The sequence below is a fragment of the Aphidius gifuensis genome, linkage group LG5, assembly GCF_014905175.1.
Source record: "Aphidius gifuensis isolate YNYX2018 linkage group LG5, ASM1490517v1, whole genome shotgun sequence".
Taxonomy (NCBI): domain Eukaryota; kingdom Metazoa; phylum Arthropoda; class Insecta; order Hymenoptera; family Braconidae; genus Aphidius; species Aphidius gifuensis.
Window position 1 is genome coordinate 15,093,559 of NC_057792.1, and position 24,895 is coordinate 15,118,453.

At 25.0% G+C, this 24,895-nt stretch overlaps 7 protein-coding genes across 7 annotated transcripts; 4 read left to right on the plus strand and 3 right to left on the minus strand.

Annotated features, from left to right (window-relative positions):
- Window positions 1-436: 436 nt before the first annotated feature.
- LOC122856475 (DNA-dependent protein kinase catalytic subunit-like) lies at window positions 437-23,409 on the plus strand. The gene is made up of 4 exons (XM_044158147.1): window positions 437-803; window positions 879-1,094; window positions 1,169-1,465; window positions 13,618-23,409. The coding sequence occupies exons 1-4, from the start codon at window positions 666-668 to the stop codon at window positions 23,407-23,409; spliced, it is 10,443 nt and encodes a 3,480-aa protein (XP_044014082.1). The 5' UTR covers window positions 437-665.
- Window positions 2,333-3,486, minus strand: LOC122857806 (39S ribosomal protein L41, mitochondrial). The gene is made up of 4 exons (XM_044160198.1): window positions 3,371-3,486; window positions 3,208-3,273; window positions 2,883-3,064; window positions 2,333-2,794 (listed from the first exon to the last, which is right to left on the minus strand). Exons 3-4 carry the CDS (start codon window positions 3,043-3,045, stop codon window positions 2,427-2,429), a joined length of 531 nt encoding a protein of 176 aa, XP_044016133.1. The 5' UTR covers window positions 3,046-3,064; window positions 3,208-3,273; window positions 3,371-3,486; the 3' UTR covers window positions 2,333-2,426.
- On the plus strand, window positions 3,651-5,567 carry LOC122857786 (target of rapamycin complex 2 subunit MAPKAP1). Its single transcript, XM_044160163.1, has 6 exons — window positions 3,651-3,863; window positions 3,948-4,073; window positions 4,138-4,412; window positions 4,487-4,956; window positions 5,020-5,261; window positions 5,330-5,567. The coding sequence occupies exons 1-6, from the start codon at window positions 3,791-3,793 to the stop codon at window positions 5,485-5,487; spliced, it is 1,344 nt and encodes a 447-aa protein (XP_044016098.1). The 5' UTR covers window positions 3,651-3,790; the 3' UTR covers window positions 5,488-5,567.
- On the minus strand, window positions 5,243-6,513 carry LOC122857807. Its single transcript, XM_044160199.1, has 2 exons — window positions 6,030-6,513; window positions 5,243-5,953 (listed from the first exon to the last, which is right to left on the minus strand). The coding sequence occupies exons 1-2, from the start codon at window positions 6,151-6,153 to the stop codon at window positions 5,559-5,561; spliced, it is 519 nt and encodes a 172-aa protein (XP_044016134.1). The 5' UTR covers window positions 6,154-6,513; the 3' UTR covers window positions 5,243-5,558.
- On the plus strand, window positions 6,677-8,076 carry LOC122857788 (2-oxoglutarate and iron-dependent oxygenase JMJD4). The gene is made up of 3 exons (XM_044160165.1): window positions 6,677-6,912; window positions 6,975-7,269; window positions 7,331-8,076. Exons 1-3 carry the CDS (start codon window positions 6,681-6,683, stop codon window positions 8,046-8,048), a joined length of 1,245 nt encoding a protein of 414 aa, XP_044016100.1. The 5' UTR covers window positions 6,677-6,680; the 3' UTR covers window positions 8,049-8,076.
- LOC122857799 (SH3 domain-binding glutamic acid-rich protein homolog) lies at window positions 8,181-9,620 on the plus strand. Its single transcript, XM_044160182.1, has 4 exons — window positions 8,181-8,563; window positions 8,624-8,806; window positions 8,882-9,025; window positions 9,089-9,620. The coding sequence occupies exons 1-4, from the start codon at window positions 8,519-8,521 to the stop codon at window positions 9,314-9,316; spliced, it is 600 nt and encodes a 199-aa protein (XP_044016117.1). The 5' UTR covers window positions 8,181-8,518; the 3' UTR covers window positions 9,317-9,620.
- On the minus strand, window positions 10,221-11,722 carry LOC122857797 (uracil phosphoribosyltransferase homolog). The gene is made up of 6 exons (XM_044160180.1): window positions 11,552-11,722; window positions 11,356-11,398; window positions 11,121-11,270; window positions 10,909-11,053; window positions 10,718-10,848; window positions 10,221-10,640 (listed from the first exon to the last, which is right to left on the minus strand). The coding sequence occupies exons 1-6, from the start codon at window positions 11,689-11,691 to the stop codon at window positions 10,566-10,568; spliced, it is 684 nt and encodes a 227-aa protein (XP_044016115.1). The 5' UTR covers window positions 11,692-11,722; the 3' UTR covers window positions 10,221-10,565.
- Window positions 23,410-24,895: the final 1,486 nt, after the last annotated feature.

Sequence of the window (24,895 nt, forward strand, 5' to 3'; positions counted from 1 at the left end):
AAATTATCTTTAAAATAATTTAAATAAAATATTTATAATTTTTTTTTAACAATTATATTTTTATAAATTATAAATATCAGCTAATATCATTAATTAATTAAATATTTTTATAAAAAATGGCGACTTGTAAGTCTGGGTTCATGGCTAAATCGAAACGATATTAGCGACACGTGAAAATGTTAAACTAAAATATTAAGCATTTTTTAATAAATTAATAATTAAATTATTATTTATAATTAATTATAAGAATTATATAATATTTATTATTTTTTTTTAAATGAATTTTATTCTTTTGATTATTTTATTTAATTGAGGATTTTTTTTTGTATTTCGTTTTTTTTTTTTTTTCTTAGAAACATTGGGGGGTAAAGTGTGAAAATTTTTCTTTGATACAGCCCTGAAAAAAAAAAAAATTAAATAAACTAATTAATTATTTAATATATTTTTTTATTTTTTATTGCATGTAAAATTAATTAATATTAATAATTTTATTAATAATTTTTTATTAAATTCAAGAAGAAAAAATAAGAAAAAAACATCATTTTGTGGCGCCACATGTACCCTAATGCTGGTTATGTTTTTTAATCTTAATAAACAAATAAATTAACAATAATTATTTAATAAAAAAAAAAAATAGACCAAATAATTTATAAACATACAAAAAAATGGCGTCAATTGTATGCTATAATTTTAATGAAATTTGTCGTTTATGTTTAAAACAAAAAAAAAATAATTCACCAATTTATGATGATAAAAAAAATTTAACACTTGTTAATAAAATAATATCAATTGCTCGAATTCAGGTAAGTTTTTAATGTTATTAATATATTAATTTTGCTATTATAATTATTAATAATATTATTATTATTATTATTTAGATTGATGAAAATGATAATTTGCCATCATTAATTTGTCACGATTGTCTTCAGCTTGTTGATAAATTTCATGAATTTAAATTGTTAATTGAAATATCAGACAGAGAATTAAGATGTTGTTTAAAAAATAAAATTATTGATAATAAAATTGACGTTGATAAAGATGATGAATCTACCAAAGAACAAATTGATTATACAATTATTGTGCCCACCACACAGGTAATGTTAATTTAATTTAAAAAACAAACAAGTAAAAATGAATTTAATTTAATTTTTGTTTTATTTTAAAATAGAATTATGATGATAAATGCATTGAAACAAAAGAAGAGCTAACTGAACAAGTTGATAATGGAATAGTATTTATGAATGATAATGATGATGATATAGATGATGTAGATGATGTAGATGATGTTAATTGTGAATTATGCTCTGAACCAGTTGGCACAATAAATGACTTAAAAAATCATATAAGTGAGCATTTTTTCAAGCAAGATGATGCTAATAATAGTCGACAAAATATAAATAATAATACTGATAATGATGATGAAAAAAATACAACACCAACTCATACAAATGACAATGATAATGATGTTGATAACAAAAATCAATGTAATTATTGTCATAAAACAATAAAAAAAATACCATTAAAAAAACATTATGAAAAATGTAGAAAAAATACAACAAATTTAATATGCATTGAATGTGATAAAGAATTTAATAAAAAATCAGAATTAAGATATCATAAAAGTACACATTTATCAACACCATTGAATTGTATGTCATGCCAAAAAAATTTTCGTAATAAACAATCATTTAATATACATATGAAAAGACATACACTTGGTAGTCGTTTTCAATGTGATAATTGTGATAAAAGTTATTATACAAATTCAGAACTTGCAAGACATGTACAAAAACATTTAGGACAAAGAAAATATCCATGTAGTATTTGTGATATGTCTTTCTTATCAAAACCAGAATTAAATCGTCATCTTAAATATCATACTGGTCTTAAAAGATTTCAATGTAATGTTTGTCAAAAAAATTATTATGAATCTGGACATTTAAAGGTACATCAAAGAGTACATACTGGTGAACGTCCATTTGTTTGTCAAACTTGTAATAAAGGATTTGTAACAAGATCAAAATTAATAAGGCACGTTAAAATTCATAAAAAATTGTGAATAGATATTTAATATAATTTTAAAACAAATTGTCATTTATATATTTATCAATTTTTTTCTTTTACAAATGGAGTAGTGGTACTAACTGAAAAAATATTTATCTTTTTGTGCATTCAAAAATTTCTATTCACATGAATTTTGTAATAATTGTATTTTGTTGATAAATAATTAAATAATAAAGGCAAAATTTTAATAATATAATTATTTGGTTTTAGTTAATAATTTAAATAAAGAAAAATTTAATTTCGAAATTTTATTTGAAGTTGTAGTTGGGATAGGTCAAGACAAAAAAAAAACTAGATAATTTTTCTTTAATTGAATTTATAATAGTAGATATATCATTTGAACATACAGATTAAAAAAAAAATTATTTATCTGATTGTGTTGTTTCAACATTTCGTTTAACAGGTTCTTCAGTAAATATATCACTTCCAACTTTAAAAGCATTATCCTTGGCTTGTTGTGGTGTTAGTTTTTCAAATTCATTTGGCTCAATTGGTTGACCATCTTCTGTCAACTTTCCAGCTTCATAATCTTTATGAATTTTTTCAACATAAATTGCATTAAATAAATCTTTAGCTGTAAATTCAGATTGTACTACGTTTATTGATCTGTATGACACGTATGGTTTTAAAGTACAATCTTTAAGATTTGGAACAATTAATTCTGGTATCATTTCTGGAATTATTTTGAAATGTTCACCATCAACGTAGCCAACATCTCTTGTTCCTCTTTCTGAAAAATAATATTATTGTGAAATTTTGTTTAATATACCTACAGTAATTTAATATGATTTCTTGCAATAAACAATTAATTTACTTACTGTCAATTGGAATATCAGGATGTGGTGCAATTTTTTGTCGTTCTTTAAATTCACGTGTTCCTCTTTTATTTGGTAAATCAAATTTTCGAAAATTTTTCTTACTACAACATACACTTGATGTTGATATACCACGACAAAATTTCATGCTCCATATTGATATCATTTTTTTATTTTTTTACCAACTAAAAATTAACAATTTTTTATTCAAAATTCCATTGATTTATTTCAAGTCATAGAAAAAAAACTTGAACACAAGTTTTTTCTCTTGTTTTCTTTAACAATAAATATTTTAAAATAAATCAACAATTATTTAATTTATATTTACCGGTTATTAAATTTTATTTTGCATCAGTTATCCAATTACTTGATCCAGTGATTAGTCTTACAGATCCTATTATCATTGAAACAAAAAAGTCAGTTAAATCAACTTGACAAACATTATGACACTCTTGTATTTTTTACATATAAATAAATAATATTTTACTTACTTAATTTGTTTATATATAATATAAAAAAAGCTAATGTTATTTAATAATTTAATAATATTTATTAGAATTTTGGAGTAGAAATATTTTTACTCTAACCTCAAATTTTATTATTATTAATTAAGGTATATTTTATATAGTAAATCTGTTTTGATTTTTTTTCATTTCTTCTCTACGCATGACACTGAGCAATGCGCAGTAATATTTAATTAATGGTATTTAATTAAAAAAAAAAAAAAAAAAACAGCTCCAAATGTTTATTTTTTTTTTTTACTGACGTATGTTTATTTACTTCTGTGTTGTTGAATCATCATTGTTGGTCAACACTGTTGACCAACATTGTCCAATGTTTTATAATAAAAAAAATCATCATGAATATAAAATACTTTTAAAAACATTTTAATTAATTAAATAATCATTAAAATGGCATTATACGATAATAAACATTGGCTCTTATCACACATAAGAGACAGTTTTATATCAACTGATGACACTTGTAAGTTTTTCAATTAATCAAAAACAAATTACATTATATTTATCAGTATAAATAAAATTGTACAATTTTTTATATGAAAAATAGCAATATGCGAATTAGTTATGGTTCGTGAGGATATACCAAAACACTTGAGATTATCTGGTGCCAAATGTTATCCTGGAATTGATGATGACAGTGATGAAGATTCACAATCATATGACATTCAAATGGGTATGATAAAAATAAAATAAAATAAATAGGCATTTACTTATTTGTATTGATGCTTTTAAATTAGACAGGGACTTTGGACATCGTCATAGATCAAATACAGCTCAACGTCTTGAAAAAATGGATCAAGCACGTAAAAAATTTCAAAAAGTTAATCACATTAAATTAGATGGTATACCAGTAGCAATTTCTGATAAAGATATATCTGAATTATTTGAAAAAAAAGATTTAAAGAAAAATCATAAACCAATTATTCGACAATCATTATTATCTGAACAGCTTGAAAAATCACCACAATTACCAAAAAATCCATTTAAAGAGTATGCTAAATTTAATGGACAAGTAAGTTTTTTTGCAAATTGATTATTTATCAATAATATTTGTCGTAAAATAAATGGTTATTAATTATTCAACAGGAACAATATGATGAGCCAGTTAGAAAATATAGAATATTCATGTGTATGCTTAATGAAAAAGAACGTTCATATCCACGACAAATGACTGTTATATCATCAGCAACAGTTAAAGAATTTATTGGTTTAATTTGTTATAAATATGCATCAGAAAATCCAACTCATAATCTAAGTGAAGATATAGTAAAATATGGATTATTTATAACTGAAGATGATGATGGTGAAGTTGATATGGATTTTCCTTGTCTTGATCCAACTGAGCCAATATCAAAATTTGATTTTTCATCATTGTGTTTAGTTGAATTACGTCCATGTGATTTAGTAAGACATGAACCAGTTAGTAAATTAATTGTATCATCAGCTGAAGAAATTATTGAAGTTAATAAAGTTGAACAGCAAAGAATTGCCGAAGATTTAGCACGTATGAAAGGACATACAACAGCTATGGAAGCACCATTGTATCAATTATATAGGTAATTAAATTCAACTATAGTTAAATTAAATAATTTAATTAATTTTTTGTTTTCTTTTTGAAGGGTTTATATTGTCAACAGAGTTACAGCCAATACAGAAATACATCTTGGTATATCTGGTGATAAAATTGAAATTGATCCAGTATTACCAAGCAAAGGTGCTAGTAGACTATTAAATCGTCAACGAGCTGAGAGTCATCCAATGGATAATATTGCCACGTGTGATATTAATGATCATAAAGGAAACAAAACAACATTTACATTAATTTATTCATCAAATTCATCATTTTCTGATTCATCAAATGGTAATTATTATTTATTTTTTATTTACCTTTTTATAAATATATATATTATTTTTTTTTTTTGCTTTTAGTTACATTTAAAAAACATGAATTTGAAGCTGAAACAACTGTTGCTGATAATATTGTTAAAAAAATTAATCATATACTTGAATTACGTACAAGTAATGCAAGAAAAGAATATTTAGCATATCGTGAACGTAAATCAATGAGAAAAAAAAAAACAACATAAATATTGTATTTAATTTATATTAATCATTTTTCTTTTTTTTTTTTTATATAATTTTAATAATAAAAAAAAAACTATATATTGTTGTCAAGTAATATAATTTTTTTAGTGTATAAATTAATATCCCTTTTAATTTGTTCATCTAAATTTTTTTTTAAATGATTTATTGTTTCGTTTATTATTGTTTCTTTAACAGCAACATCAATCAAATTATTTATGTTACTTGATATTTTTTCATAATTTGGTTTTGATTGAATATATTTTTTTTGTTCATCAGATAATATTGATAAATCTAAATTTGTATTATTCATATGATTCCTAATTTTTTTATCAATACGTCGAAATTTCGATTTACGTTCTCGCAATGTTTTTGTCCATATTTCACGTTCATTTTTTAATTTTTGAATATATTCAATAATATCAAATGTTTGCTCATTTGTTGTTTCGTTATTTTCATTAGATACTTCATCTATAAAATAAAAAAATTTATTAATCCAACAAATAAATAAACATTATAACCTAAAAAAAAAATAAAATAATTTTACCTTGTTGTTGAATTGGAGCTAATGAACGTCTTTGAAAAATAATTGATCGATGTTTATCAATTTTTGCCTCTGATGTATCATCTACACTATTTTCATTATTAGATAAATCTTGTTTATTTTTCATATTGAATTATTTAAATATTTTTTTTATTGATATTGTTTATTATTATGACAGTTAGTAATACCATTTTGTAATTTGTATTGTTAATGGCGCTGGTGTACATAAAAAAAAAAAAAAAACAAAAAAAAAAACAATCCAACAGGTAAATAAACACAAGATATAAATAAATTAAAACAAAAAAAATTTATTTGAAATTGTTTCTAGTATTGTTGTTGTATTAAAAATAGTATTCTACTAAATTCCATCATACTGCTTTCATTTCTATTTAAAGAAATTCAACTGAAAAATTAATCAAAGCTAACTTTAACTAATTTACAGGTATAGAAAAAGTGATTTATCTAGCCAGCTAGACCAACCAGTTGTGCTCCAATCGCATTTTCTTTTGGAGTCTTGGTTTCATTTATAACTGTTTATAAGATTTTATAAAATTCAATCAGACCAACTATGGAAGGGGAAAATTTTCTTGAGATATCTCTTCTTAGTCAGACTTTATTTAAGCATTTAGCTTATTTAAGCACTTTATTGAGGTTATGGAGACTATTGAAATAAATTCAACTATTAAAAATAATGTGAGCAATAATAATAGCAATAAAAAAATAAAAAGAATTCATCCATCAACAAGTTACAATGAATTTTTTACCAATTATCTTCAACCAAATCAACCATGTGTTATCCAATCTGGTATCACAAATAATTGGCCATGTGGTACTCATTGGAATCAAAACAAAGCGCCAAATTTAAATTATTTACAACAAATTTATGGTAATAACAATAATAATTTATATAAATAATTATATACTAACAAATGCTTATTAATTCAACAGGTCAATCAGATGTACCAGTTGCAAATTGTCACGTTAAATACTTTAACGCACATGAAAAAACAACAATGAAAATGCACGACTACATCAACTACTGGATAAATTATATAAACAACAGTTATAATAATAACTCACCATTATTATATTTAAAAGATTGGCACTGTTTAAAAGACACAAATAAAGCAATCTACAATGTACCAAAATTTTTTGCATCAGATTGGCTCAATGAATATTATTTAGCTCATCCAGAACTCAATGATGATTATATGTTTGTCTACATGGGACCAAAAGGATCATGGTAATTATACTACATCACAAACAAAAATTACAATTATTTATTTAATTTTTTTTTCATTTAGGACATCTTTTCATGTTGATGTTTTTAAATCATACAGTTGGTCTGCTAATATTGTTGGTAAAAAAAGGTGGCTATTATTAAAACCAGGCTGTGAAAAATTATATTACGATTCATATGGTAATTTACCTCATGACATTGAAACTTTAATCAACAATAATACTGATGATAATAACAATAATAATAATAGTGGAGATGATGATAATGATATATTGGAAATAATTCAAGAACCTGGTGAAATTGTATTTGTACCATCTGGCTATTATCATCAAGTAACAAATATTGAAGATACAATATCAATAAATCATAATTTTATAAATTCATGTAACATATGGAATATATGGATTGAATTAAAATTATCATTAAATGATGTTATGAACGAAATTAAGGATTGTTATGATATGGATAATTGGAATGATCAATGTCAATTATTATTAAAAGCATCAAATGGAATTAATTATATTGAATTTTATAAATTTTTATATTTTATATTAACAAAACGTATTGATTCGTTGAATAATAATAAGCAATGTTGTTCATTTGATAAATTTACACTCGGTTATAATCATTGTATTTTTGATATTAAAAGTGCTAAATATGTACTTGATAATTTTATTGAAGATGTTAATGATAAAAATATTTTTGATATTGTTATAGTTGATAATAATGTTGATGAATTAATTGAAAAAATTAATGATATATTATTAATTGTTGATATTTAATAAATATACTTTTTACAACAATTGAAAATTAATTTTTTATTATATAAAAAAATAACAAGGCATTGTTTACAATGAACTTTTTAAATCGTTCATTGTTTTTCGTATTTTTTTTTTGGATTCAAGGTAGTTGTTGCATCTCTCCCTCTCTCTGCCAAACTGTACTAAACTTTCACAGATATATTTTTATCATTGTGTGTACTTTAACTGAATTTAGCTCCTTTAAAGTTAAAAAAATAATTCATTGATATACATGTATGTAATTTATATACCTGCTGATAAGTGAAAAAAAAAAAAACAAAAAAAATAGTATTAAATTTTAAACTATTACTATATTTGGTTTGAAGTTTTATTTTGCTTTGACGTGAAACTGATAGTCTACAGAGTGGTAGAGTTAATTGACTACTTGCCCATTGACATTGAAAATAATAATTTTTTTTTAATTATATTTATAAATTATTATTATATTTAAAATGGTCGTCAAGGTTTATATATCGGGTATCAGCGGTAACAAAGAAGTAAGTTAATTATTGCTAAATGTATTATTAAATTAAATTAATTTATTGATTTTATTTAAGGTCAAAAAAAGACAGCAAAGAGTACTTATGATACTTGATAGTAAAAATGTACAATATGAGGTTATTGATATAACTGAACCAGGTAAAGAAGATGATAAAGAATTTATGCAAACAAATAGTAAAACTAGAGATAGCAAGTATCCTTTACCACCTCAAATATTTAATGAAGATAATTATTGTGGGGTAATGACATTTATATTATTTATTTATTTATTATATTTTAATATTTATTTAATTGATGATTAATTAATTTAATAGGACTATGAGAGTTTTGATTTAGCTAATGAAATTGATGAACTTGATATATTTTTAAAAACAAATGAACTTGATAGTCAAGATGATAAATCAATTGATGACAGTAGTTCAAAAAATAAACAAAATGGAAACTCATCAAGTCGAGAGGTATGTTTATTTTTTAAAATTAATTAATCAACTACTATTATTAATTTTAAATTTGTTATTTAGATGTCAACAGATAAAGATTTATCAGAAAATGAGAAAGAAATTAAAGATACAACAGAAGTTGATGATGACATTGTTGATGATAATGGAATAGTAGATGAGGATGATGATGCTGATGATGCTGATGTTGATGCTGATGATGATGATGATGTTGATAAAACTGTTAAAAAGGTCGAAGAGATTAATCAAAATAATTCAGAGAAAGATGAACAACAAGAACAAGAAGAATGAATTATTTATTTAAAATAGTTTTTTTTTTTTTTTTTTTTTCATATATTTATAAATAATATTATATGTGAATTTATTAAATAGATCACAACGTTGAAATGATCATTTGAAATTATTTTATACAACTAAGTTCAATACAACTCAAAAATAAAATTATTCATTTTTTTTTTTTTTTTTAATAATAAGTTTGCTCATTTAAAAAAAAAAAAAAATAGAAAGTGGCCTAGTTATTGTCAACTTTCTTTAATTTTTAATGCTTAATGAAAATAAATTTGAATTAAAACTTGGAATTGAAACAAAAAAAAAAACTACATATAATATCTATTATAAAAAGAAAAAAATATTTACAAGCTTTCTCTCCAAGTTTTTATGATTAATAAATTGTTTAATATTTTTTTTTTTTTTTTGTTATAATATATAAAAAAAAAAATAATGATAATTACGTAAAATAAAACATTAACAACATTAATTTTTGTCTATATATTTTCATTGTTTTTGACACCACGAACATCCTATAAATAAATGAAAAAGAAAATTGTTTTAATATTGATATTATAAATTTTATAAAAAACTTTTCATGCAGGTAATTTGTGTAATTTTTTAAAAAATAATTGGTCTTGAAAATTAGTCAAATATAATTTTTATTGAACATTTATTTCTTATCAAATTAAGTTTTTTTTTTTTTGTATGTAATTTAAATTAATTATTATGCAATTAGTTATTCAAAAAATACAAACATTTTTTTAAAAGAAAGAAAGTAAAAAAAACAACTTTCTTTGTCAGGTAAATATTTGGTACATTAAATTTATAATATTATGCTAATTATTATTTTGTTTTTTTTCAAAAAAATATTTAGTTTGTTTTTAATTAAATTAAGCACATGATGATAAACTCTAGCTAATGATTCGTTTAATCGTAAAATGGCATGACAATTATTTATATTTAACAAATATTTCTCTTTTCGTGTTAAATTAATTTAATAAAATATTTTTGTGACTATAAAAACATTTAAAGTCAATGTAAAAATTGTGTGCGTTGTTGAAAACATGATTTTATTATGAAAAAAATGATCAATAAAATCCAAACACAACAAAAAAAAAAAATACTAATACTATGCTTTTAATTCAAAAAAAAAAAATAATAAACAATGATTTCGAATTTCTTTACGTCAAGTTTCTATCAATATGTTGATTAACAAAAAAAAAAAAAAAAAATCTAATTTTACAATTTGAACTAAATATTAAAATAAAAATTAGTCCGTACCAAAATATTTTTGGCCAAAATGATTTGGTGCGACTTTGTGTATTTCTGATGTTAAAAATTTCATCTAAAAAAAAAAATACAAAAAATTAAATAACAAATTGATAATGCATTGTTAATTTGATGACGTTAAAATATACAAACTTTTGGAAATGCAGTGACTAGAGTTTTGGCAGCTGGTGGTGTACAAAATAAATTTGACAGTATAATATTTTCTTCAAGAACATGATGTTCTTTTAACACAGCAATAGCTTTTATCACAGTATTTCCTGTACCTAGAAAATTATCATATAAATAAAATGGATAATAATAAATATTAATTTTTAATTACTTACTCATTATTGGATACATTAGTAAAACTTTACGATCTGCAATGTCATCTGGAAATTTTGCATACACAACTTTGGCTTCATGTGTATCAGCATCACTTTCAACAAGTATTTTTCCAATTCTAATACTTCGACAACAGTCTCTCAATCCCTTTGATGAATAATTAACATATTTAATTAACAAAAAATATAATTTTATTATTAAAAATATAAATTACCTGTTCCATAGCTTCACCACTTCTAACAATTGAAACTCCACAATTACCTTTCTGATATTTAAGGCCATTATATTTTTCACCAGTTGGTGTTGTTACAACAAATTTTGTAAATGGTAATTGATTAAGACTCTCTTCAATTACAAGCCGAATCTGTTGAATAAAAACATCTCACTATTATTTGACAACAAATAAATTGTGTACATATTTTTTTAATAAAAAAAAAAAAACACTTTACCAAACGATCAGCATAAAATTTAAAGTCACTCCTTGTTGTGTTTCTAAAGATAACAAAATAAAAAAAAAAAAAAAAGTTGATTTATTTTTTAGCTATACAAGTGACTAATTAAAATTTTTTTTTTTTTTAATTTATTAATTATTAATTAAATAAATAATGACATAATAAAGCATGGTAAATTTGTAAATTAACTCACTTGTCACGTAAAATTGTTTGTAATTCTTTAACTTGATCATTTGTTGGTAGAATTTTTAAATTTTTTCCATACTCATCTATATCATTTTTTTCATATGATTGTTTTTTGTTAATAATTGTTGATGTGTCGTTGGTGCCCATATTGTTGTATAAAAATTATTAAAAGTACAATTTACAAAAACTGAATGTATGTATTTATGGAACGGCATGAAAAATAAGATTGATAATGCGCATGCACCAGAAAATTAAGGAGGGTATTCACTATACAAAAAAATTTTTGCGCGAAAGGGTTAAATAAAGGATAATTTACACTAGTAATGCAACCAGTCATATGATTGGATAATGGATATGTCATATGATTAACTATTTGTAAACAACTTTTGACTTTTGTTGACTAACAAACAACATGTGTTTTAAAAAATAAACATTTAATTATGGAGTCAGTGACAATATTTATGGAGATTTTCTCCAGACTCTGGATGGAAAAAAATCATGCAGAATTAAATAGATTACTCTCAGATGCACCAACAAAATATTTTCGTGATCCACCAATTGACAGAAAAGGTTAACAAATTTTTTGTTTTATTATTAACAATATTGATGTTATATTAAACTAATTAACAATTATTAATTTATATGATAGATTTAATATTGAAGCAGTTGATGGACTCAAATGATGGTCTTTTGAAGTTTCTAAAAATCGAAGTTAATCAACAAAATTATTCAGCAGAACTTGGCTCATGTCTTAAACAAGCAACTGAAGTAATCAGCTTTCTTATTGATGAGTATCAAAATGTTTTTGAGCCATATGCAAATCCAACAATTGAGCTGTGTGCATACATCTTGAAAGTAAACTCCACTTATTACATGAAACGCTCAGCAATGAGAGTTTTTATACAAATTCTTGACAAATTTCCTGATACTGATTTATCTCTTGATGTAGTTGTTGAAACTTTCATGAAAAAAATCCACTTTTATAATAAAAAACAACAAGCACTATTGCTAAGAACTCTTTGTTGCATTGCAAAACATCATCCTGATAATGAAAAAATAATAAATTCAGAAAAACGTATTAAAATGTTACTGATGAATTCATTGGATTTGAGTTGTCAAGATGTCAAAAAAAATGGCTATGCTACATTTCAATTTAGCATTGAATCATTAACTGATATATATCACAGTTTTCCAATTGACAATACAGAAGGTCAAAAATTGTATGAAATAATTAAACAAATTAGTGACTTTACTAAAGAGCCAAATAAAAATCAATTTTTGGTAATTGAAAGTTTGATAATATTCATGATTCAAATGATGCCAAGTTTTCAAGAATTCATCAAAAATGACTATAAATATTGGAATGTTTTTTTTCATAAATTGATTGATAACAAAATACATATTGATCTTGTGATTCAAGCATTAAAAATATATTACAATGTGATGGGTAATATTTTAAATGGTGAAGCAATTGATGACAATATCATTTTACTAGATGACTTGAAGACTTCATTTGAGGAAAAATTAAAAAAAGAATATGTTGATCATAGTCATCAACGTGTTGATGTCATTGGATACAGTCAACTTGCTGAAACAATAAAAAAACAATTTGGTAATCGTGAAGTTGAGATGATGTTTGAGTTGGTATCAAAAAGAGCAAGTTATTTATTTGCAAATCAAGACATTACAGTTCAGCAATTTGAAGACATTGCTGTATATCAAGAAGCAATTTCTGAAATATTTATTCACATGACAACAGTAACTATGAATCAAATAAAAAAATTAACAAAACTCACGTCATTGATAATAAAAAGATTTGCTGAATTGCCGGAAATTTTAAGAGTTCATTCAATTGATTCATTGAAGAAAACAATTGTTAATGTGTTCAAGCTAAAGCCATTTCTCTTTAAAGAATTTATAGATGCAATTATTTATGATGGAATTATCTGGAGCTGTTCTCATACACTTTACATTGATGCTCAATTAAGTCGTGATGTATTTAACAGTAAAAAAGGACCAATATCATACAAAAATTATCTACAATTGTGGAAAGGATTGATGGATAATTTTCAGGATAATATTGAAGTATACAATCGTCAGTATGTCGTTGATGAAATAATTGATACATTTATTAAATTATCAACAAAACTTAATTTAAAAATTAAAACTAAAAATGATCATTTTGATCCAGCACTAGCTGATGTTGCTGAAAATGAAAGTGATTATCGTATATTTTTAAATATGATTGATCTTTATGATGAAATTCTTGGTTTTATATCACCAGCACTTTGGACAAATAAAATGCCGGAATTTCTTTATAAAATTATACGAGCTTCTTACAAGTCACCACTTATTTCTGGCTTTTATCAAATTGCAAATAGAGTTATACAATCATCACAAATTTTTGATGATTTTAATGATGATGATGATACAGAACTTTTTAATTCTGTTCTTGAATATTTATTAAATGCAATTAATAAAGTTGATAAATATCCTCTTGAACTTCAAATTGTTGTTATTAAATTAATTCTACAATCACCAATTATTTTTGTGCCACATTTTATTGATCGTGTTGATGAAATTTTTAAAATTTCATTTACAATTGGTCTGGATGATTGTGATTTGGCAAATGATACTCTTGATACACTTGATCGATACATGTCAACAAAAAATACACTAAAATATGAAAATATAATTAAAAAAATATTGCCATCATTGAATTTATATTTAAAAAGTAAAGAGAGTTTAGAAATTAATCAAGATAAATTGTCATTAGTTGGTAAAAGAATGCAAAAAAATATTGATGGTTTTGAAAAATTACAGAATAGAATTCTATTGTTATTTGGAAAAATTGATAGCTCATTGATGATTGAATTTTTACACAATGAATCACAGCATACAAATGCATCATGGGATGATAAAAATTTGTTGGAATATTCAATGACATTTCCAGATGGTAGTCTTGATGTTTATCTTGATACATTGTTACCGAGAATCATTGATTTGTCATTGAACAGTAGTGATAGAAGAACAAAGGTTGCAGCAAGTGAAGTACTTTATTCAATAACAGCAATAATACTCGGTAAAACAGTACATTTTTTAGCATCAAATCCAGATAGATATTCATCATTCTACAAATTATTATGTCCGTCATTATTAAAACTTGGTTGTGATTCTGATGATGTTGTTAAGCAACTGTTTAATCCACTTACATTTCAAATAACTCATTGGTTGAGTAATCGACTAATGTACAATTCACCAGCAAGTTATCATTTAATTGACAGTCTTTTTGATGGACTGTGTGATGAATCAAATTCACTGACACGTGATTTTTCAGGTATACTACTTGGTGAATTTGCTAAATGGACCATAAAACAATCTAGTGATCGTTATATATTAGACAAGTCAAACTTTATCAATACAATTGTAAGAAATATTAAAAATTTTTCACTTCATTCATGGAATCATCGTCGTATTGCAGCAGCAATTGGCTTCAATCATTTATACAAAATTTTACGTGAAAATGAAAAAGTTGTTGATGTTTATTGGCTTGAATTTTTATATTGTTTTGTTAAAAGTATGGATGGTTGTTTGGAAAAGTGTATTAAAAATGTACTTGGACATATTGAAAGAGTTCTCATTGAAAAATCAGATATTTTTTTAACAACAAATAAACACAGGATGGTGCCTTATGAATTTGCTGGAGGAACATTGATTGATGCTATGAATTGGCTACTTATACAGTGTGGAAAATTACACAAAAATGCTGTTCAATATGTCATGATACTTTTTGAAAATTTATCATCTAAAATTGAGTATTTAATTTCACCCAAAGATGTGATAACTCGCTTCATTGATACCAATGGATTTCAACAATTTGAAAATATTATTTTGGGAAATTTAAATAATTTTACAGTAAAAATGACAGAAAATTATCTAAATAATTTATCAAATACTCTAAATCTTTGTATTTGGCTTATTCAGAATAATTTTATTGAAGCTAATTTGTTATTTTCTTCATTGAATCCACGAAATCTTGTTATTTTTAATTGTATCAAAAATTTAATAACATCTGTTGATAAAATGTCACTATTGCAGTGTGAAACATTAATTATAGCTTTAGATTTCATTGCCATGATTCTTGAGATTGACATTGATAATAAAAAAGAAGCGATGAAAATAATTTTTCAAGCAAATTTATTTTCTTTTGCAACTAAATGTGCCTTGGTACCACAAACTGTTGGATTTGATATGAAAAATATTCTTCTTACTGAACAACTTATGAGTAAATTAGAGAAACTATTTGTCATTGGAAAAAATTGTTTAGTCGATGGCCAAATGATTATGATGATGGAGCAAATTGATGGAGAAATTAAAAACAATTTCAGTTGGTGTGATGCTTTTTCATTTTATGATATAGTAAGCACATTCAAAAATCCAATTGATATTCGAGTTATCAATGGTTTGATTTTACTTCAAAAATGTAATTGCCTTGATGGCCTTGATCTTGGCTATCAAATAAATGCTGAAAAATCAAATAAACTCAAAGAAATATTTAAAGTTTTAAAATATCAAAATAATGATGAAAACAAATGTATGGATATTGATGAACAAAATAAACAATATCTTAATAATTGCTTGGAATTATTTCTTCACAATCAAGTACCATTTGTTGCTGTTAAAAAATGTATTTTAAATAAAACAAAATTATTACGTTATGATAATATTGTTGTATCACATGGTGACTATTTTTTCAATACTTTTCATGATGTATTGATACGTTGTTCACTTGTTAACATTGATGAAACAATAAAAGCACTTGTTGACATTATTCATACTGAAGCAGACACTGTTATATTTTTGCTAGAAGCAATAACACTTTTTTTGGAACATCAAAAAACAAAATACCATGAGGAAATTAAAAAATTTTCACATATTGTTTTTTGTAATTTTAAAAATTTTTATAAAATGATTAATTCACCAGTAAGAGCAAATTCATTTAACAATATTTGCCGAATAATTATTCAATTTTTAGACAATCCATCAGACGTTCGACATAAATATCCAGAATTTTATTTATGGATTTTAAATGAATTGTCAGAAAATTCTGATTTATCAGAAAAAACAAGAATTATAAATGATTTCATCGTTTGTTTGACTACTGAAAATTCTGAGGATGATCCAAGACTCTTGTTGATATTAAAAATGTTGAAAAATCATTGTAAAATAAGAACACAAACAGAAAAAAATATTTTGGAATCAATGAAATTAACAGAATGCTTCGAAACATTGATGAAAATGTTACCCATCACAAAAACAATTATTATTTTTGAAACAGCTATTAATTTTTCACTTATTATTGATAAATATTCATTGAATAATACAACATTAAATCATTTGAATTGTTACTTCAATCTTATATCATCAAGCAATGCTCTAAAATCTCTTAATCTTGTTTATCAATTATTCATGAGTCACCACGTATCAACTGAACGACTCAACATGTTAAAAAATTTTATCATTCCATCATTCAAAGCTTGCTCATCAATAACAATTGAAAAATTTTTCGAACAAAATATTTATGAATTATTTAAAACAATAAATGAAAATAGCTTAGATAATCCAATTGATTTTGAAAATACTGTTATATCAAAAATTGGAACATACAATATTCTTGAATATTTATTTTTTAAAGTTGATGAAAAAATTGTTAATAAAGCTGATGGTGTTATATCATTAAATGCATTTGCTGGTGAAGGCAGTACAAAACAACTTACTGAGCAAATATTTAAAACAACATTAAACGTTAGAAAATTAAATAATAGCAATACTATTATTAATAAAGAATACATGAGATTGTTGCATTGTGCTGCTTACAATTGTTCAATAATAATAACCAGTAAATCATCAGACAGTAAATATTATCTTTCTCTTTTTGCTGAAAATGCAAAAAGAGATCAATTTATTTGGAGTAAAATAATTGACTGTAACAAGCAATATGTTCTCTCTCAGACTTTCAAAGAATATCCAAAAAAACGTAAAGAAGTATTAAATTTTAAAGCAAGTTTAAAAAATAATGAAAAATATCATTCAGCTGATAATTCATCATCATGTATTAAAAATTATAATTTAACAAGTTCAACATTGGCTGAAGATATTTATGAATACGACTTGAGTGAAGCAGTTGTAATGAAAAATTCATCAGACAACGGATTTTTATTGTCACTTGAAGAGGATGATCTAAATAATCACGAGTGTATGTATCAAATTTGTGCAATTTTAAAACACATGATTGACAATAAATTTGAATCAATAAAAACAAAACCAAATTGGCTTGATTGTTTTATTGGTTCTATGTTTTCTGAACATTATAATGTCAGATTATTTTTATTAAAAGTCATTTTAAATAATCAGCAAATTTTTAAAAAAGTTGCTGAACGTATTATTGAGCCAATTATTGATATTGTTATTAAAATTTTAAATGAAGGAAATTTAAATTACATTGTAACTGATTGTATTTTGGTTCTTGTTGATTGGTCTGATATAGCAATACCTAAAAATACTGGTATACAAAAAGCAAATGCATTATTTGAATTATTTGCTGAAAAAATTGAGGCTGGAACAACAACTGAATGTATTGTTAGAAATAATTTTAATATTTTGGATTTATTGGTTAAAGCTTGGGTTGATATTCTTGAAGTACCACTTGCTCTTGATAAAAAAATTATAGATAAACCAACACGAGGTATTCGAATAATTCTTATAATTTTATCCAGCAATATGGCTGGTAAGCTAATAGCACGTCAAGATGTTATGGATTTTTTGATAACATATCTTGAAAAAAATTGGCGTTATAATGAAGAGGATGTTCTTCGTTCATGCGAGTCAATTGGCTTATTTTTAAAAGCATCAGAATCAATCGATAATTTTGGTAATTATAAAACAACAATTGTTGATAAATTAAATACAGCTTTTGGTGCAATAAGAGAACCAACGAGACTTGTAAAATGTATTAATTCAGTATGCAATGCTTATCCAATTATTTCGAAATATTTTCAAGAATTTGTATTGCGTAATCATTTAAAATTGGCACCACTTCACAAGGCTAAAAGTATGGAGGTATTTTATCACATGATACCAAGCATGAATGATCAAGAGATCCTTCAAGAAATGCGTCATTTAAAATTCAATAGTTTGTTGAATGACAAAGTACTTCATTGTGAGTTAATATGCTTAAAAATAATTCAACGACTTGTTACAATTTTAAATGCTGAAAATTATATTCCTTTTGCTAAATTAGCATCAGGCTACAGTCAGCATGATAATCAAGAACATCGTCAAATTACTTATCAAATTTTTATAAATGTTTATAAAAAATATTCAAAAAATAATCCAATTGATTGTCATGAAAAAATATTGATTGACTTGAGTAAAGAAATATTACTTCCTGGTATTTTAGAAACGACTGAAAGTCTCAAAGAAATGTTGATTAAATTTTGGACTGAAGAAATACAATTTAGTGAAAATTGTCCAGATAGAATTATTGATATTTTTGATATTTATTCACCATCTGTTGAGCATGATTTTTTAACATTTTTTGGAATAATTTTTTTGTATTTATCAAGGAAATCACCAGATTATGATAAAAAATTATTTGCTCCATTGGATGCAAATTGTAATCAGCAAAATTATAATATTGTTGTATCATGGAGAAGAAAAAATTTGGCACATAAAATACCACTTTTTGCAAATTCATATGCAAGTCAGTATACCCAACGTTCAACACTATCAACAATGGATAATTTTATTGCAACAAATGATGGATTTATGCTTCGAGCAACTCAGGCACCAAATTTTGTTGATACATTTATCAACGATGCTGTTCCAGAAACATCTGAAAACACAACTTTACCTGATGAACATGTATTTAAGATACCAAAGACTCAGTTTAACAATATCACATCAAAAAGATTTACCAAGAGTGATGATTTAAAAATTAAACACAAACATATACCTGACAATTATTCTCGAAAAGAAAAAATACATCGTCAAGTAATGAAACAAAGAACAGATGTTAAATTAAATCGTACCTACAGATACGGTGATTTTCCTGACACTGAAATAACTCATGAATCAATATTAAATCCTCTTCAAGAACTCATTAAAAAAGACAAAATATTATGTAAAAATTTTATTGTTTCATTGATAAATTCCGTTATAAATCGTCTTGCATCAAGTCGTCAACAAGGTGTACGTGAAAAATATCAAAATTTCATAGAAAATATATCAAAAAAATTATCTCTTGTCTTGAAAAATTATCGTGGTAATGATTTGATAATACCAGCAGTGTTTGAAATATTAATTTATAATGAAAATATTAAATTTGATACTAACCTGATTGCTCATGTTGCAACATCAGCTGGTCTAGATAGTCTTGGTGCTTTATTACTTGAAAAAAAATTATTAAAAGAACCAGATGATGAACCACCACCACTAAAACGTCGTCGAGTTGTTGAGCCATTTGATGACTCAAATAAAATTGATCAATGGATTCAACTTGCCGAGTTATATGCATCAGTTGATGACGTTGATATATTTTTAAGTATATTTCAAAATCACATTGCTGGTATTGAGCTTCATAAAGCAGCAAAATTACGAGCTGCATGTAAATGGAACCAAGCACTTGGTGCATATGAACTTGCTCAAGCTTCTGAAACAAAAGCAATTAAACGCCATTGTCAACAAGAAATTTATGAATGTCTTGCGAGATTATCAAACTGGGATATTTTAACACAACGAATTGACAAAGATTTTGGCAACAACAAAAATTTAAAAGACTTTTTGGATGTTGCTAAATTACCTGATGAAGGCTGGGTAACACCGTGGTACTTTCAATCACAAATGTATCTATATCAAAATAATCCAAACGATGGTAACAACCAATTTTTCGATCAAGTTAATGAATTAAAAAAACATCCAGATTATAAAGATATTCTTCATGAATTATTTAGTCATGAGCTTGTATTTTTTTGGACACTTGATAGTCAAGAAGAGACCAAAGATTTAATAAGAAAAGCATCTACAAAAATTCGTGAACAATGGATTCAGTTGAGTAATTTTTCGCTTCAATTGAAGATAAAACAAATTATTAAATTAAGGGGACTTGCTAATGTCGATATGATTACTAAAGTAAATAAAAATCTTTCAAATATTGACGAGGTTTTATTGAGATACTGGTCACATTCTCATCCAACACAACATGATGATTTATTAAGCTGGGATATTCATTTGAATCATCGTTTAAATTTTGGAAGACTGTTGAAACATGAAATGCAACATAGAGATGATAACAGTCAACAAGATAATCTTGCTGATGCTATTGATGAATCCATAATTAAACAGTTGTTATCAATGTCTGATGCTGCATTGAAACAAAAAAATCTTGGACTTACTTCTAGGTGTTTTGATAATGTCGAGTATTATGAAAAAACTAAAGAATTCAAGAGTGAATTTATATTGAAAAAAGCTGAAGCTGGTCTTCAAGAAGCAATTTGTGATAAAGAAAATATTCAAGGCTATTTTAAAGCATGGAAAAGATGTCGAACAATTTTAAAAATACCTGGTGATTCTCTAAAACGTCATGTTAAAATTTCAACTTTACATCTTTTAAGTGATATTAGTTTATCATTAAAAGAATTTTCAGTTGAAAATCAACAAGATGCCAGAAGAATACTTGAAAAAATTGGTGAAATTAATGATTATGATATTTACAGCTTGGAAAAATTAAAAGAAGCTTGTAATATTGCTGAAGATTATGGTGTAGATGATAATGAAATAGCCAATTGTCATTTAAAAATATTAAAATATTGTTACATGAAAATAATTGACGGTGATGTTAGCCTTGAGTTGTTGAAGAATTTTGTTAAATCAACACTTAAAGCAATGGCATGTGGTTCACAAGAAGCAGGCCAATACTTTCCTTGTTTATTGAAATCAAAGTACCTGAATGACCAAGAGGTAATAAATATTTTTAAAGAAGGCTGTATGAATATTTCATCCTGGAGATTCTTGCCTTGGCAACCTCAACTATTATTTCATTTATCATCAAATCTTGAAAGTATTATTTCACCAATAATTACAAGACTTGTTCAAGATTATCCCAATGCACTTGTCTACTCTTTTCATGTATTGTCTGATACAAATCCTGACTTGGAAGATAGTATACCATTTTTACGAATAAAACAACTTCTAAGCTGCCAAAAAGTAGAAAAATTTATTGAAGCAATGAATTATCTTGTTAGACCTGAACTTTATCTTGAATATCATTTAAAAGATTTACTTGAAAATTTACATCTTGGTACTTACACTGTTGTTGATCGGCTAAAAAAAAAAATATATCAAAATAATGATACTGATATACATGGAAATTTGTACAAAACAATTGTCAATAAATATCGAAACGACATTGAGCTTATTAAAGACATGGAAATTGATAATATAAAAAATCACGTTTACAAAATAATGACTGATTTAAAAAGAAGTTTATTAACAAAAGCAAATAGTGAATATCTTGAAGATTATAGTCCTTGGTTGAATAATTTTACATGTTCAGAATTAGAAATACCAGGACAATATACTGGCTATAAAAAACCATTACCAAAGTATCATGCTAAAATAACAAAAATTGAATCTAAAATACAAGTCATGACATCATTAAGAAGACCAATTAAAATAACAATGGTTGGTAATGATGCTAAAAATTATAATTTTCTTGTTAAATTTGGTGAAGATTTGGGTCTTGATGAAATTATTGAGCAAGTATTTGTAACTATGAATGATATACTTAAAAGTAATTCAGCATGTTCTCAAAGGCATCTTTCAATTGATACATACAAAGTAATACCTTTCTCAGGATCACTTGGTTTAATCCAATGGATTGATGGAACAAAAACTCTTCAAGATTACATAAATTTTTCAGCCAGTAATTCAGAAAAAAATGAGCTAGAAATGGTGCTCAGAGAGTACGAGGAATGGATTCATCAAGCAAGTCCAGACTCAGTAAATATTGTAACACAATATAAAGAAGCACTTTTTAAATACGATGCTGAAGATGTTATTGATAAAATGAATAGCTTGATTAATCGAACAAATTCGAATTTAATACGACGAACATTTGTCAAAATAAATTCAACTCTTGAGGGATTTATGTTTGCAAAGAAAAATTTTATAATAACTTATGCTATCATGTGTGCTGCTCAATGGATTCTTGGAATTGGTGATAGACATCTTAAAAATATATTGATATCAATTGACTCTGGCAGGTGTATTGGAATTGATTTTAATAGTGCATTTGGTGGTGGTATTGATCAATCAGTACCAGAGCTTGTTCCATTTAGGCTTACTAATCAAATAACCAGTTTAATGAAGCCATTTAATGAGCATGATTTGTTTGCAATGACAATGATTCATGTTATCAAAGCATTAAGAGATGGAAAGGGACCAATTCTTGCAAGTATTGATGGTATTGCACATCATAAATTATCAAAAGTTGAGTCTACTCAACAACTCGTAAAATCTGATAGTGATGAATGGTTTTCTGACAAAAAAATTAATGTTGTTTTAAAGAAACTTAATGGTGGAAAACCCTCGATGATTACTTTGGAAGAACTGGAAATTAAACATCGTGATAAATATTGGAATAGGTATCAAAACATTGTTGAGGGTTTTCATTGTGATGCTGTTCGATTAAAAATGAATGATGAAACGTCAATGAGTCCAGAGAATCAAGTCCAGTGCTTGCTGGAACAAGCAACTGATTTAAATATTCTTGGAAGAGCTTATGGACCATGGATGCCATGGCTGTAACAAATTAAAATAATTTACTTATTTTTTTTGATAAATTACGTATTTTTTTTGTAGTTATAAATTAAAAATAAATTGATTAAAAAGTTGACTACTGTGTAAATTTTGTTGGTTTGTAATTTTTTGTTGCATAGTTCATTCTTTTTGTTTTTTTTCATTTTACTATTGTGGCTAACGAGATAAAAACAGAGAACGACATGGAGCAAGCAATCCAAACAAATAAAACAGAAAAAATAAAAAAAAAAAAGCACAAGCTTTAAATTATTTCAACTAAATAAAAATAAATATAAAAAAAAAATAAAACATGTTATTTTGTCATAATTATATTTTTATTGTTATAACACTTCATTCATTCATTCATTTTTTGATCGATAAAAGATATTTACAAGTCATACTTATTAGTAATAATTGTAAAAATTATTTTTGTCAAAATACTTTTGTTTTTTGCTTTATCAAGGACAAAATTATTATCAATAGATAATTTACAAAATTAAAAATAATAACCATTAAATCAAGTCAAAATTATGATTTTTTTTTTCTCCAATTTCTACAATTGATTTTGAATAGTAATAAATTCAAACATGTAACTAATTATAATACAAAAAAAAATAATCAATCTTTTTTTTTTATAAATGAGGTGTTGATTGGTAATGTACAGTTATAAATTAATCGAAAAATTTGATAAAATTAACAGATACTGAATCATTTTGTCTATCTTTATCACTACCACATTTTTTTTAGTTTTTTCATGTCTAAATGATTTACCTCTTGGTTTTTTACAGAAAGAGTTTTTATTAATTAACAAACCATTATTTGATTTAAAAAAAAAAAAAAAAAAATCTTGTGATTATAGTTAACTAATTGATAATTTGTCTATTCTTCAAATTTAATTATTCATGTTTTTTAAAACAGAGCTGTTTTAAAAAACATGAATAACTAAATTTGAAGAATAGACAAATTATCAATTAGTTAACTATTAAATAAAAGAAACATTACTCCGGCATTATTCCGGCATTTCTCCGTTTTTGGCCCATTTCCGGAGAAATTACTCCGGCATGAGGTTGATGGCGGAAAAATTACTCCGGCATGAGATTTGTGCCGGAGAAATTATTCCGGCATGAAGTTGATGGCGGAAAAATTACTCCGGCATGAAATTGATGGCGGAGAAATTATTCCGGCATGAGATTCGTGCCGGAGAAATTATTCCGGCATGAAGTTGATAACAGAAAAATTACTCCGGCATGAATTTGATGGCGGAGAAATTATTCCGGCATGAGATTCGTGCCGTAGAAATTGTTCCGGCATGGGATTAATGCCAGCAAAATTATTCCGGCATGGGATTGATGGCGGAGGAATTAGCGAACTTGACGATTTTTTTTTTTTATAAAGCATGTGTATGTGCGAGGTTGTATGTGGTTCTCCATGAACCAAAAGAACACAAAAGAATAGATTGTCATATATTATAAAAATGTTCAACCGATGAAAAATA

What these genes read in the sequence shown, in the direction of transcription:
- LOC122857807 (XM_044160199.1), bottom strand. Translation starts at nt 6,153, where the DNA reads ATGAAAAATAAACAAGATTTATCTAATAATGAAAATAGTGTAGATGAT. An exon ending in AGCTCCAATTCAACAACAAG is followed by an intron (nt 5,954 to 6,029) that starts GTAAAATTATTT and finishes TTTATTTTATAG; the next exon opens with ATGAAGTATCTAATGAAAAT.
- LOC122857797 (XM_044160180.1), bottom strand. Translation starts at nt 11,691, where the DNA reads ATGGGCACCAACGACACATCAACAATTATTAACAAAAAACAATCATAT. An exon ending in CAAACAATTTTACGTGACAA is followed by an intron (nt 11,399 to 11,551) that starts GTGAGTTAATTT and finishes TGTTATCTTTAG; the next exon opens with AAACACAACAAGGAGTGACT. An exon ending in GTGGTGAAGCTATGGAACAG is followed by an intron (nt 11,054 to 11,120) that starts GTAATTTATATT and finishes TATTCATCAAAG; the next exon opens with GGATTGAGAGACTGTTGTCG.
- LOC122857788 (XM_044160165.1), top strand. Translation starts at nt 6,681, where the DNA reads ATGGAGACTATTGAAATAAATTCAACTATTAAAAATAATGTGAGCAAT. An exon ending in TTATTTACAACAAATTTATG is followed by an intron (nt 6,913 to 6,974) that starts GTAATAACAATA and finishes TTAATTCAACAG; the next exon opens with GTCAATCAGATGTACCAGTT. An exon ending in ATGGGACCAAAAGGATCATG is followed by an intron (nt 7,270 to 7,330) that starts GTAATTATACTA and finishes TTTTTCATTTAG; the next exon opens with GACATCTTTTCATGTTGATG.
- LOC122857799 (XM_044160182.1), top strand. Translation starts at nt 8,519, where the DNA reads ATGGTCGTCAAGGTTTATATATCGGGTATCAGCGGTAACAAAGAA. An exon ending in GTATCAGCGGTAACAAAGAA is followed by an intron (nt 8,564 to 8,623) that starts GTAAGTTAATTA and finishes ATTTTATTTAAG; the next exon opens with GTCAAAAAAAGACAGCAAAG. An exon ending in ATGAAGATAATTATTGTGGG is followed by an intron (nt 8,807 to 8,881) that starts GTAATGACATTT and finishes TTAATTTAATAG; the next exon opens with GACTATGAGAGTTTTGATTT.
- LOC122857806 (XM_044160198.1), bottom strand. Translation starts at nt 3,045, where the DNA reads ATGATATCAATATGGAGCATGAAATTTTGTCGTGGTATATCAACATCA. An exon ending in TCCTGATATTCCAATTGACA is followed by an intron (nt 2,795 to 2,882) that starts GTAAGTAAATTA and finishes ATTATTTTTCAG; the next exon opens with AAAGAGGAACAAGAGATGTT.
- LOC122857786 (XM_044160163.1), top strand. Translation starts at nt 3,791, where the DNA reads ATGGCATTATACGATAATAAACATTGGCTCTTATCACACATAAGAGAC. An exon ending in ATCATATGACATTCAAATGG is followed by an intron (nt 4,074 to 4,137) that starts GTATGATAAAAA and finishes CTTTTAAATTAG; the next exon opens with ACAGGGACTTTGGACATCGT. An exon ending in CCATTGTATCAATTATATAG is followed by an intron (nt 4,957 to 5,019) that starts GTAATTAAATTC and finishes TTCTTTTTGAAG; the next exon opens with GGTTTATATTGTCAACAGAG.
- LOC122856475 (XM_044158147.1), top strand. Translation starts at nt 666, where the DNA reads ATGGCGTCAATTGTATGCTATAATTTTAATGAAATTTGTCGTTTATGT. An exon ending in TATCAATTGCTCGAATTCAG is followed by an intron (nt 804 to 878) that starts GTAAGTTTTTAA and finishes ATTATTATTTAG; the next exon opens with ATTGATGAAAATGATAATTT. An exon ending in CAAATGACAATGATAATGAT is followed by an intron (nt 1,466 to 13,617) that starts GTTGATAACAAA and finishes GATAATTTTCAG; the next exon opens with GATAATATTGAAGTATACAA.